Source organism: Uranotaenia lowii, chromosome 3 (genome assembly GCF_029784155.1).
Source record: "Uranotaenia lowii strain MFRU-FL chromosome 3, ASM2978415v1, whole genome shotgun sequence".
NCBI lineage: Eukaryota > Metazoa > Arthropoda > Insecta > Diptera > Culicidae > Uranotaenia > Uranotaenia lowii.
The window spans coordinates 277641623-277654479 of NC_073693.1; the positions used below are offsets into that span (position 1 = coordinate 277641623).

At 33.9% G+C, this 12857-nt stretch overlaps 1 protein-coding gene across 8 annotated transcripts in view; it reads left to right on the top strand.

The window, feature by feature from the left end:
- The window catches only part of LOC129757215 (ankyrin-3-like), a 255433-nt gene that overhangs the window by 110637 nt on the left and 131939 nt on the right, over nt 1–12857 (top strand). Inside the window, exons 1-3 of one of the 8 annotated variants that reach the window (XM_055754352.1) lie at nt 4359–4579; nt 9605–9677; nt 9975–10404. The exons of 3 other annotated variants lie outside the window; for them this stretch is intronic. In XM_055754352.1, coding sequence (XP_055610327.1) covers nt 10360–10404 — 45 coding nt within the window. In that variant the 5' untranslated portion in view covers nt 4359–4579; nt 9605–9677; nt 9975–10359. Of the gene's footprint in view, nt 1–4358; nt 4580–9604; nt 9678–9974; nt 10405–12857 lie in introns of those variants that run through there. 4 more of the 8 variants (XM_055754354.1, XM_055754353.1, XM_055754355.1 and 1 more) reach the window with 4 other exon arrangements.

Sequence of the window (12857 nt, forward strand, 5' to 3'; positions counted from 1 at the left end):
AAATGTTCAGTTTTTAAAGGAACTTTACCATTTTTCGACACTTAATTCAAAGGATACATGAACCTTTCAATATGAAAATTACACATTTTTGAACGCGTTGAATTGAAAGTTTGTAGGAGACATTTGAGAATTTCGACTCTCAGGACGTAAGTGCGTCATATGTAAAATCAGAACAAATTTAAGCAGAATCCAGTGATTACTAACGAAAAATTACCAAAAAAAAAAATGAGGAAAAACACTTTAATTTTTTTTCCATTGAAACACGTCAGCAGCTTTCAAATTCATTGAAACTCCCAAAAAACCATTTAGACTAAACTAGCTCAATATAAATTGAGCCCAATTCGATTTTTTTGTGTCTTTTATAATGTCAATAAATCCAGTAAATTTAAAAAAAGGAAATTAACTTGTTGATATCCTGAAACCATTTCCAGTTCCTTCGTACGTTTAAATATTATGTTCTTTATGAGAATAAATATAAAAAAACTAGATACATAGCCGCTACCCCCTCATTTTGAACAGGATTTGGGAAGGAGGTTTCTAAAATACAAAATAAATGTCAAATGTGACACAACTCAAACAATTATCATTATATATTATCATGAAGATTCACATAGAAAATCAGTGTTGAACAAGAAAAAAACAATTGCACAAGACAACAAAATTTATATTTTCTGAAATACACATAACTTAAAAACTGATTTAGACTTAATTGGGGGGCGCCAGTTCCAAATATGCAATTATTTGTTTTCTAACAGCTCTTGTTTTCGATATAACTAAATGCATCGTAAATTAATCGAAACCAGAACATCGAAATCTTCGAAAAACAGTTTTTTAAACATAGGCACAAACAATGCTGTTTCCTAGTGTTATTGAATGATTTTTAGTTCAGTGTTATATATTGCTTTCAAAAATCTCCTCTAATTTTGCAAAGAGCCATGTCCAAATCAATGTAACGAAACAATCTGCCAAATATTTAAAAGCTTCTTATAAAAAAAATGAAAAACATAAAAGTTTTAACATAATAATATAGTTTATTGAAAAACCCCTCCACTATTAATAGGAGTCAGGTTTACTTATAACCAAAACATTAAAATGGTGGGAGGACTTTCATACACAAAATTTTTAAAATCTGATTTACAAAAGAATTGTATAGAAATTAGGTACACAAGCAAGTTTTGCCACATCGAGAAAGGCAAAGGTACCCTAAACTTTCAAAAGAGGTGGGTCTCTTGCAAAATTCATGAGGGTATGGTCAAGGTTGCCGAAATCACAGAAAAATCTGTAATTTCACAGAATTTTGAGCAAATTTTCATCATAGAATCTGTGTTACAGAACATAGAATTTTGAAATTTTCGCAGATTTCACATAATTTTTGAATTTTTCACATAATTTTTGAAATTGTGTTTACCAATATAAAATTAAGATTTCTTACTTGAATTTTAAAAGTATGATGAAATTTGAAATGTTAATTAATTTTTCCCCACTAAAATGTAAAAAAAATCAATCATCTTGAATTTTAAATGAATTTCAAAGGAAAAGCATCACAGAAAACTATCACAAAATGTGTCGGTAAAATAGTTAGAATTTTTTTCAAAATCGTTATCCTCCGATAGAATTTGCCGATCGAAAAACCCGTGAGGGTGATTTTCATCCACAAAAACACTATATGTACTAGCACTAGCGCTTATTAATTTCAAATTTGCTCTCGATGATTTGCGATTCAAATTTATAGTCTCTTCTAACGTTAAGGATAAGTTCTCGTTCCCAGACGGAATTTCTTAGTATTTTGCATGAAATTAATGGCGCGGAGAGTCAGAATGGACTCAAATAGCTGGAAAAAGCACTCTGTGCGTTTGTTCTCTAGCTCGTCTCCAGTTTTGTCGGAGAATATCATCAGAACATGAACTGACTTTCAGAAAATAACTTCTGACGAGTTATCTTGATCGTCATTGGAAACGGATGAGAAGTCTCTCATATTTATCGCTAAGCGTTAAATACCGTCAACTGGGGCAACATGCAACAATTTTCAACTTCAATGGCTTCTAAAAAACTTATGTTCACAATTAATCCTACCCCTTATGCATCAAAAGTTTTAAGGATGCTGGGGCATTAAATTGGCGTAGTTAGAAAAATTATAGGTTTCTTCAGTTTTTTTTAATTTTCTAAAAAACATGCGATTTTCACCCTCCTTAGAAAATGGGGTAACTTGCAACAAACTTTGTTTTCAATGAAAAATCTTATGATCACGTACGAAAATTTATAGTCTTTAATATAAAGATCATTACGCATGACAACACCAATTGCAGTAGTTTTTGGGTCTGTAATAACTAATTTTCACATTTTTTCTGAAAATGAAGATGCTGCATACATTTAGGGGTTAAATAATACTACGAAAAATTCTAAAAGCTGAAATCATTAAAATAAATGTTTGTATGAACGAAATTCCAATGTTTACAAACGCGTGATGCAAAACATTCATATTCCAACACATGGAAACGAGATTTACAAGGTATTTCTTTGATTTGCATTTTGTTGCATTTAACCCCAGACACCTAACGGAATTTTGAAAATATTTATTTAAAAAATTGGGTGATTGTTCGAAAAATATTTTTACACAAACAATGTTGGTATAACATGAGGAAACCAGTAAAAAGTTTGTAGGTAATATTATCAAGCCGATCCGTCATACTGAGTAAAGTTTTTTTCGGCATAAAAAAATTTAATAATTTGTACATTTATTGCTCGATTTTTCAAATTTCACATAAAAATAAAAAAACTTAAGAAAACTAGCTTAAGATGTGAGAAATTATGTCATCATCATTTTGTGATCATTAAAAGATAACTTTATTAAAATACATTAAATAAAAAATTGATTTAATGTAGTGTTATATAAATGTTGCATCGAACCCCGCTGTTGCATGATGCCCCGTTTGACGGTATGTGATAAACCTATTTTATTATCAATTGTGCTCGATTTGCTTCTCCGATTATGATACAACTCAATAACTGTTTAGTTGATTTTCATTAATTTTTTGTAGATTGTTTTGACACATTGAAATGATCTAAAATTAAAAAAAAATATTTCCACTCTGAAATAGTGTGTCTCTCGTGTTGGGAGTTGGGAGCAACGTGGTTTACGACGCGCTAATGGATACCATTTCACCAAATACTTCAAAGTTGGACAAATGTTAGGTAATTGTATTTTGCATAATTTAATGATTTTCGATAGATCTGAAAGACCGCTTTTAACAAAATTGACAAATGTTTCAATTTTTTGACAAAACTATCCGTTTTTTCAGAACCCTTTTCGTTATTCACCGGTAATAAACAAGTGCTAACTATAAATTGACTAACGAGGATAGTAGCGACATTTGGATGAAATTTAACATTCATAACGGTTCATAAAATTTAACCCAAAGTTTACCGAGCCAGATGTTTTATTTTAAAGATTGCGTTATTCTACCAACATGATGTCGCATTTTGCTTTTTTTAAAAGTGTTAATTTTAAGAATTCTGTTTGTTCATATGTATTTCTAAACACCTCTAACATTTTTGTTTTGAGCTTCTATTCACCTGATTTTCAAACATACAAAAAAAACTTATACGAAAAAATGTTTCAAAATTATTCGATTTTGATATTTTTTGACAACATATTTCCATAAAATTTTCTCATGCTCTATCATTGAAGCGTTTCTCTTTCAAGCTGGACTGAAAGGAATTTTTTCAGCCATTCTCTCAATCGACTGTAGTCGCATTTAGGCGATATGCGTGTATAGGAACACTTCCCCATACTTATTGCGTCACATAATGAAGAAGAAAGAGTTTTGAAAAAGATAAATATTTATACTTGTCCATTTTCATACTTATTCAGCGTATCATACTCAGTCAATATAGCCACCAACAGAAATGAAAGTACATATGTACAACAGTAAGGCTGCTAATAATAGAACTTTGTTTAAATTTTGGACCAGTTAGATGTGTCGTCTTGATCATAGCGCCAATTAATTTTGTTCTAATGTCGTCGTTTACAGACTACACAGAAGATTGAAACAAATTTTCACCGGTGGATGTCAGTAGATTTGCGTCGTGATCTGAGATCTGCTCTGGAATGTCAGACATCCGATCGTTCCGGCACAGACGGGGTGATCTGGAGGACGCTAACTTGCATATCTACTCGAGCGTAAGAATTTTTGCCACCTCCCATCTCTTGATTCGTAACATTCAATATCGGGAAATCGTTCGATAAGAGTTACCCAAGCCAAGATTTGTTGTCCGGTAGCTCTGCGAAACTGAACCTAGTACCCTAGCATAGCATGGGAGGACTTGGTTGTGTTTTCACAACAGTCAGTCCCATCAAAATCCGTCTAGACGTGAAAGTCCGTGCTGTAATGTTCTAAGAATAGCTTCGCCGTCGCGCAGCGTCAAAATTCAAAATACCAATCGAGAAAAGATGTGTAGATGTAGAGGGAGAGCGTGGAACGACAGCCGAAAATCCGGTCCCGGTGAAAATCGGTCGAGTTAGTCCAACCTGTAACGCGGTACATTTCGTGACACGGCAATTCACGGCGTTCGTCCGTCGGTAAGAACACTTGTTGAAAGCCAACCATAAAAAAGTGATTTTCGTGTGCGATTGAACCGAATCAGCCCAAAAAAAGCGAGAAATTGGTTTACGACCAAAAACTGAAAGCCAACCCTCGCCTATTGCCCTTTTCGGGTGGAAATTGTTCGACGATCAACTTTGACACCGAAGCGCGATTAGATTCTTGAACTTGAATCGGTTGCGAAATGTGCGGAATTTCGGAACGTTCCCTCCCGACTTCTTCCAACCAGCAGCGGCCGTCGTTCTTTTGGTTCGAATTGAAAAGGAAAAAGTGATCGGATTCGTATCTCTCGAGGTTAATGGTTGAATCGAACGAAGTAGATGCTGATTGCGTCAATTGCTACGGGACGGGGTTAGACGATTAATTCAATCTCGTTTGATTTTCAATTCATTTGAATGGGTTAATTCGCTTTTCAGTTTCGTAATTGTTTTATCCCATTTTAAACTCCACTCCATTTCTAAAAAATTTTATGATTTTACATATTTTTCAAATCTACTAGATACACTTGATTTTTCTCAATTTTCTTAACTTTATACTTACAACTTTCTCAAAATTCTGAATTGAACTCAGGCCCGTGCGAAGGACGCGTCCATGGGGGGAATTTTCGAAATGCAAATTTAGCTAGAAATAATAACAATACCAAAAATTCAAAATAAATTTGAAAATCTATTTCCAAAACCTTTTTCTTCCTCATAACCATGACACAAACTCGAAAATTAATAAATTTAACATTTGCTAAACTTTCTTGATTTCATTAAAATATATTGTGTTTGAATTTTTTTTTCGTTGGTCTAAATTTTAAAGCTTTACTTGATTTTCTCAATTTTATGGATTTACCGATCCTATCAAATTTCTTGATTTTCTAGATGATTAATTATTCTTCAGGTATCAGGTATCATATAATCTGCCATCACTATCAATATCGTCATGTTCAGTAATGTTCCTTAAAATTGAAAGGTTTAAATTTGAGTATTTTTGCATTGAACCAAATATGGTGACAAAATCGGAACAAAAACGATTAAAAATCGGGGGTAGACAAAAAAGGAGACCGGTAAAATCGGTGCGTGACATAATCAGATTCACTGTATTTTGATGTTCTTTCAATAACTTCGATTATTTCACTTTTTAAGGGGGGGGGGGGATAGTGTCTAACGGGTATAAAAAAAAACACCATTTTCACGATTTTTTTCTAGAGCTATCGTTCAAACAAATGTATTCAAATTTTTTGCATTATACAAAGCATTGTTAAAAGGACATTTAGTAATTTTTTCGTAGAAAAATATTGAAAAATGAGCCGGTGACGAAGCACTTTCGAGGATGCCTTTTAGAAAACAGGATTTGCGATGGACACTGTATCTCAGCACAGAATCATCTGAAGTCAAAAAATCAGAGCAAAATATTTTTAATAGATGTTTTTCTGGACCCCAACGTTTTTATTTAACTTAAAAATATTTTTATGAAATTTTTGTGGCTGTTTGAAGTAAAAACTACGATTTTTCACTTAAAAATCCGCCATTTTTCACCTGTAAAATCTTCCCAAAGTAAAAAAATCAAAAAAGAAAAACGTTGGGGTCTGGTATTTTATATGTAGAAAATATGTTCCAAATTTGAAAAGAATCGGATAAGTAGTTTTCAAATGACGATGTCCACGGACTTTAAAAATGTGCTTTCGAGAAAAACGCGTTTGAAGTTTCTGCTCTTGCTTTCTTGCAGTATTAGATAGGGGGAGATAAAGGCCTATAACTTCTACAGTTTTGCTTCAATTGACTTGAAAATTTGACACAACATTCTTGAAATGTTTTACAATAAGAAAATAAAAAAATAAAAAAATCGATTTTTGAAAGTTTTAGACCCTACCCCCCCCTCCCCCTTAAAATAATTCGATAATTTTCGCCGATTGTCGACTGCTGATTGTCAATTATCGATTATTTGTTGTATTTTATTTTTTCTCGAACCTTGGTTCTCGATTCTTGATAAGAAGTTTTCGACTCTCGTTTCATGAGTTTCATTCTCATATTTCGTTGCTTGATTCCAATTGCTTAATTTATCGATAATCGTTTTCTTGTTTCTCCATTAACGATTCTTGATTCTCATTCCTGGACTCTTGACTCTTGATTCGGATTAGAGTGTCCATTTCCCGGTTGTTTTCGCAATTTCGGGAATTGGGAAATTGGGAAATGGAAGATTTTAACATTCTACTGCATTCGAAACCTTATCAATATGATCTTTTTAAATTTTAAGGTAGAAGTATTGCAAAACATTCCAAACTTTTTTAATGCCTCCAAAATTCAATTAACAATTATAAAACCCAGAATAATAGTCGATTTTTGACTTTAGATAACCTTTATTTTGATTGTCAATGACTGATTGTCGATTGTCAATTTTAGTGAAAATAGAAGATCAATTTATGATTGTTGATCGAGGATTTCCAATTTAATCAAATGCCATTTGTTAATTCTCGATTCTCATGTTTGGATTCTTGATTTTGGATCTGAGATTTTTTATTGTCAATTGCCTATTTTTTATTATTGGCGATTGATTTCGGTTTTCAATGAACAACGGTTGATTAACGATATTAAATTATCAATCTTCAAATTTGTCAATATGAAAAGCCGATTTTCAATTTTCGATTATTTTATTATTATCGAAACTGTCCATCGTTGATTATCGATTATCGATTGTTGATTATCGATAAAAATAGTCGATAATCGATTGTCTTTTGCCGATTGTCGATTATCGATTGTCGATTATTAGTTGTCGATTGTCAATTGTTGACTGTCAAGTGTCTATTATCTATTGTCGATTGTTGACGTCTAACGTCTGACTTCTGATGTCTGATCTCTGATAACTGATGACTGATGTCTGAGGTCTGATGTTTGGCGACTGACGTCTGACATCTGATGTCTAACTTCTGATTTCTGATATCTGATTTCTGATGTCTGATATCTGATGTCTGATGTCTGATGTCTGATGTCTGGTGTCTGATGTCTGATGACTGATGCCTGATGTCAGATATCTGATGTCTGATGTCAGATATCTGATGTCTGATGTCTGAAGTCTGGTGTTTGATGTCTGATTTCTGATTTCAGATGTCTGATGTCTGTTGCCTGACGTCTGATGTTTGATGTCTGTCTGATGTCTGATGGCTGATGTCTGATGTCTGATGTCTGGCGTCTGACGTCTAACGTCTGACTTCTGATGTCTGATGTCTGATAACTGATGACTGATGTCTGAGGTCTGATGTCTGGCGTCTGACGTCTGACGTCTGATGTGTAACTTCTGATTTCTGATATCTGACTGATGTCTGATATCTGATGTCTGATGTCTAATGTCTGGTGTCTGATATCTGATGACTGATGTCTGATGTCAGTCATCTGATGTCTGATGTCTTATGTCTGATGTCTGATGTCTGATTTCTGATTTAATATTTCTGATTCTGTTTGAAAGTTTGTTTCGCAGCCGCACTGTTTACTTGAGGGTATAAAGTGTCCCAATAAAAAAAAGGTTGTTGGGAAGGTTTGTTAACGTCTGACTTCTGATGTCTGATGTCTGATGTCTGACGTCTGGCGTATGATGTCTGACGTCTGACGTTCTATGTCTGATGTCTGATGTGTGATGTCTGTTGTCTGATGTCTGATGTCTGTTGTCTGTTTTCTGATGTCTGATTTGTGATGTCTGATGTCTGATGTCTGATGTCTAATATCTGATGATATGATGATATCTTATGTCTGATGTATGATGTCTGATGTCTAATGTCTAATGTCTAATGTCTAATGTCTAATGTCTGATGTCAGATATCTGATGTCTGATGTCTGATTTCTGATTCTGTTTGAAAGTTTGTCCCGCAGCCAGAACTGTTTACTTGAAAATATCTGAGGTCTGATGTCTGATGCCTGATGTCTGATGTCTGATGTCTGATGTCTGATGTCTGATGTCTGATGTCTGATGTCTGATGTCTGATGTCTGATGTCAGATATCTGATGTCTTATGACTCATGTCTGATGTCTGAATTCTGATGTCTGATGTCTGATGTCAGATATCTGATGTCTGATGTCTGATGTCTGATGTCAGAAATCTGATGTCTGATGTCTGATGTTTGACGTCTGATGTCTAATTTCTGATTTCCGATTCCTGGTTTCTGATTCTTGATTTCTGATTGCTTAATTCTAAAGTCGAACTCCTAATTTCTGTGCCACAGTTCTGTATTCAATCATGTCGCGTATTTCTTAAAAAATAATTGAGCACCTAAAACTTTTGTCTGACCAATCAGATGTTATTCAATAAATCACGTTCTAAAATGTTTGTGTGACTTCGTCCAAACATCGACATTCCAAAGTGATCCACGAAATTGTTTGCATCCGTTTCCATCAATCCGTGCTGGTGCCGAATAATTTATGCTTCTCAAATTCATCCGGCGGTGGTGGCCGGATGACGTCCAAAGATTGATTCGCTTCCCAAATGAATGTTTACCTCGAGAAACTCGAATCGAAACAGTTGGAGTCAAATTTACAAATATTGAGACTGTGCTGCCTCGCAAAACAGAAACCATGCCGATTTGGAGGTTACACGCTAATGGAAAAAGTTCGCAAATCAATTTTGTTGCTTTTTATTCGTTTTTGAGGAGGAATGGGTGGTGAGCGAAAATGAGCTGATTCAACCTTAAGAAAGAGAACCATCGAATCCGATCGACTTATTCGTTCTCGAGATAAAACACAGTTTTTCCCATTAGCCCATTTTAAACTTTCGTTGGGTGAAATGTGATGGGAATCGAAAGAGGATAAAAACGGGCGGGAAACAGTTCAATGGTGGAAAACACATTAAACGAAAAGTTGATCGTCGTCGTCGCCGTCGGCATGTTTCCGCAACAACCACTAAATATGGGTGCTGGTGGAAAATCTCACAACCACCAACGGAAAATAATTTGTTCATTAAGTGGGTTCAAAAACCACCGCGCTTTAAGGGTTGATTGTTGGGAAACAATTTGGGTTAAAATTGTTTGAAAGTTTGTCTCGCAGCCGGAACTGTTTACTTGAGGGTATAAAGTGTCCGATTAAAAAAAAAAAGGTTGTTGGGAAGGTTTGTAAAATTCCGAAGAAAATTTATTTGGAGTGAATTGGTTTGAGAAACACAACCGGATCATCTCTTTTTGAGGTTGAGATCGAGGGAAAATCAAAATATCCCAGAAGTGTGTGTATTAGTGTGTGTACAAATTTCTCTCGAGATCTTCCGAAAGTTGTCTGGGGCGACAAATGTGTGCTGCCTTAGACGAATTCGTATTTCTATTCAAATCATCTGTGAATAGAAATTGAATTACAATCTCAAAGGAGCGTTGGTTGTTTCGTTTTTTTTTATCCCGTCTTGTTACTCATTCAGGTACAAAAATGTGCCCGAAACCCCGTTGAATCGACGGAGACGGCAATTCCAGGTTGAAAGTAAAAGAAAAAGAGAAGTAAAAAAGCTAAAAGTGTTTTCAAAGTGAACAATATATTTTGCAGTGTCTGCCTAGGGCTGAAAAGGAGAAAATAAAAGGTGAATGAAAAAAGTGAAAAGTGACAACCGGGAAAGGGAAAATTTTTCCTCTGTCAGTGAATAAAAGCGGAACCGGAAAAGTGAGCTTCCGCCGTGCAAGGCAAGCGGAACGAAACGAAAGCTATAAACAGCTGAATCGGAAGCTACAACAACAGCAACTGCAAAAATAACGGAAACAACAACAAATACCGCCGAAAAAAGAAAGCTACCCATTTAGGCAAAACAGAAAATGCTAACCTTGAAGAAAAGATTTCCATCGTTGCAGAGCCTTGGCGTAAGTTATTTTTGTCACTTCTGTTTTTTTTGTGAGAGTATACCTCGAGAATGCTAATCTGGTCGTAAAGTGTTTCATCAAAAATTCAATTGAACAGAGTGCAAAATGTGAACTTAGAAAGGAACTGAAAGAAGTATATTTTCTACAAAAATGTGTGAATTTTGGTAGGGTTGGAGTTCTACTTTTAGTGAGTCACTTGTTCAAATGTGTAGTTTTCGACAGAAAAATTGATCATCCTCAAGTGTGCTAAACAGATTGATTAACAGAGTCTCTTCATATGGTTGGCGGAAAAGTTCAATGTGTGATGGTTGGTTTATTTTCACAACATTTTCATCGTCTCAGCATAATGGCATGAAAATAAACGTGTCCGTTCTCAAAATACTTATCGTATTCTCGCCATCACATGACGTTTGTTGTATGTACGTCACAGCGGAAATTGGTGTTCTATTCTATATGGAAATTGTGCCATTGTTGGCATGGCGGTCTATAAACCCGGTTTTTTTTTGCAACTTTATTTATGGGCTCCTGTCAAATGCTTGTAGTTTGGTAGCATAAATTTAAGAAAAACTATGAGAAGATATTTTTTAAAACAATTTTCCCGGTAATTACACATAACATTTTCAAGCGCAATCATCTGTGCCGTGAGTAGAAAAAACTACTACCGCAAACGATTTTGTCAACAACTATCTCTGAACCGAAACAATTACCCGCAAATTCCCGAGGGCATCTTAGGTGTCAAAGATAAATTTCTAAATTTAAGAATGACCTAGCCAAGTTATAATTTTTTCATATAAACAGCTATTATGTAAAGTGTTTAGAAGAAATAAAAAAAAAGTGGACCACAATTGAAAATAAGATGTTATTTCCCATAGATTATTTTAGTTTTCGACAAAACCTTTTTCATGTCAATTTTAACTTTTTGGCTGAAGCCATATGTCCGTTATTAGCCCACGAAACTTTTATTTTTTATTAGATTGTCTTATCTGATTTATAGATTTATCTGATTGATTAAGAGTTAAAACAAATTTAAATTAAGAATACATGTTGAACCATGCATGAGCATAAAAGTTGTGCTAAAATAGGAATACATTCCGGAATCAAAACCTTCGGGGTTAAAATCGTTCCTTGGCCTACAAGGAGGCCCCACGCTAAATTTCAGCTCGTTTGGTAAACTCTAAGGGTCGCTCAACAACAATCATGTTTGTATATAAACTTGTTCTAGCTAAATAACAAAAGCTACTATTTTGGCTCTGTAACTTTCTATGCACATGCACCGATGGTTCTACAAATTTTGTTTTATAAATATAGACCAAATTTCATATATTTCATTCTTTGATACGAGTTACAACAAGAAAGGTTATAAACACGTTGCGAACCAAAACGAGAATTCTCGTTTTTTCGCTTGCCGCGATTTGAGCTAGGTACTCTTAGAAGCATAACTCAAATTTTATAAATTTCATAATGAAACTTTGTTCAGCATCATGTGTGGCCAAGGCTTAGTAAGTGATTTTTGTTTCATGCATTTTTTTAAAACTCCTTTTAATTTATTTACGAATTATTTATCTAGTTGAATTTACTTAGTTGAAAAATTGCTTACGAGCTCACACAACATTTCATTTAAAATGCAATACATTATTAAAAGAAAGTCCTCAAATTATACAAAATATACACTATCAATTTATGAAGAAAAAGATTTAGGTATTATAATTTGGGTGGAGTCTGGAAATTGAGTCGAAAGACAAAATGGCCAAAAAAAAGGCGTTTTGGAACAAAGATCGTGACCGTCCCGGTTCGAACAATGAAATTTAACTTTCTCAGCTTAATGTGAGCTGATACAATTAAAGTGATAAAAAAATTTTAAATTTCCATTCCCAAACGTGATAAAAAGAAATTTAAGAACAACTAAACTCTATGGAAAATGATTAATTTTATTATTTTTGTAATTTTTTAATCACATTCAGAACCGCGAAAACACACTCTATCAGTATCCTTAAAATAAGAAATTTAAAAAGAAATTAAAATTATAAAATCATAGCTTTCCAAGATTTTTTTTTTTTCAAATAACCAGTTGTGATCTGCAAAAACAAACACTTAAATGGTTTTAATACAATTTAATCTATCAATCTAATCAATCAGTTTTGAAAAAACTTATAAATTGATGAAAAAAAAAAAGTTGGAACGAGCAATCTATATTTTCATAAAATTGCTAAAAATATGAATGAGATATAAAATTAAATTTGAGAACTTCAATCTCGAGACTAAGATTGTTCGATATTCAGGAAAAGATCGACCTCTGAGATCGACTCAGATGAACGATTCAGAGATCGATTCAAGATGAACCTTGAGGATCGATCTCTGATAGATTGATCTTATCCATTTTGTTGAACTGTATGTTATAAAAAGGACAAAAAAAGAACACAAAGTTTCAAAGATAAATTAACCTTCTATCTTTG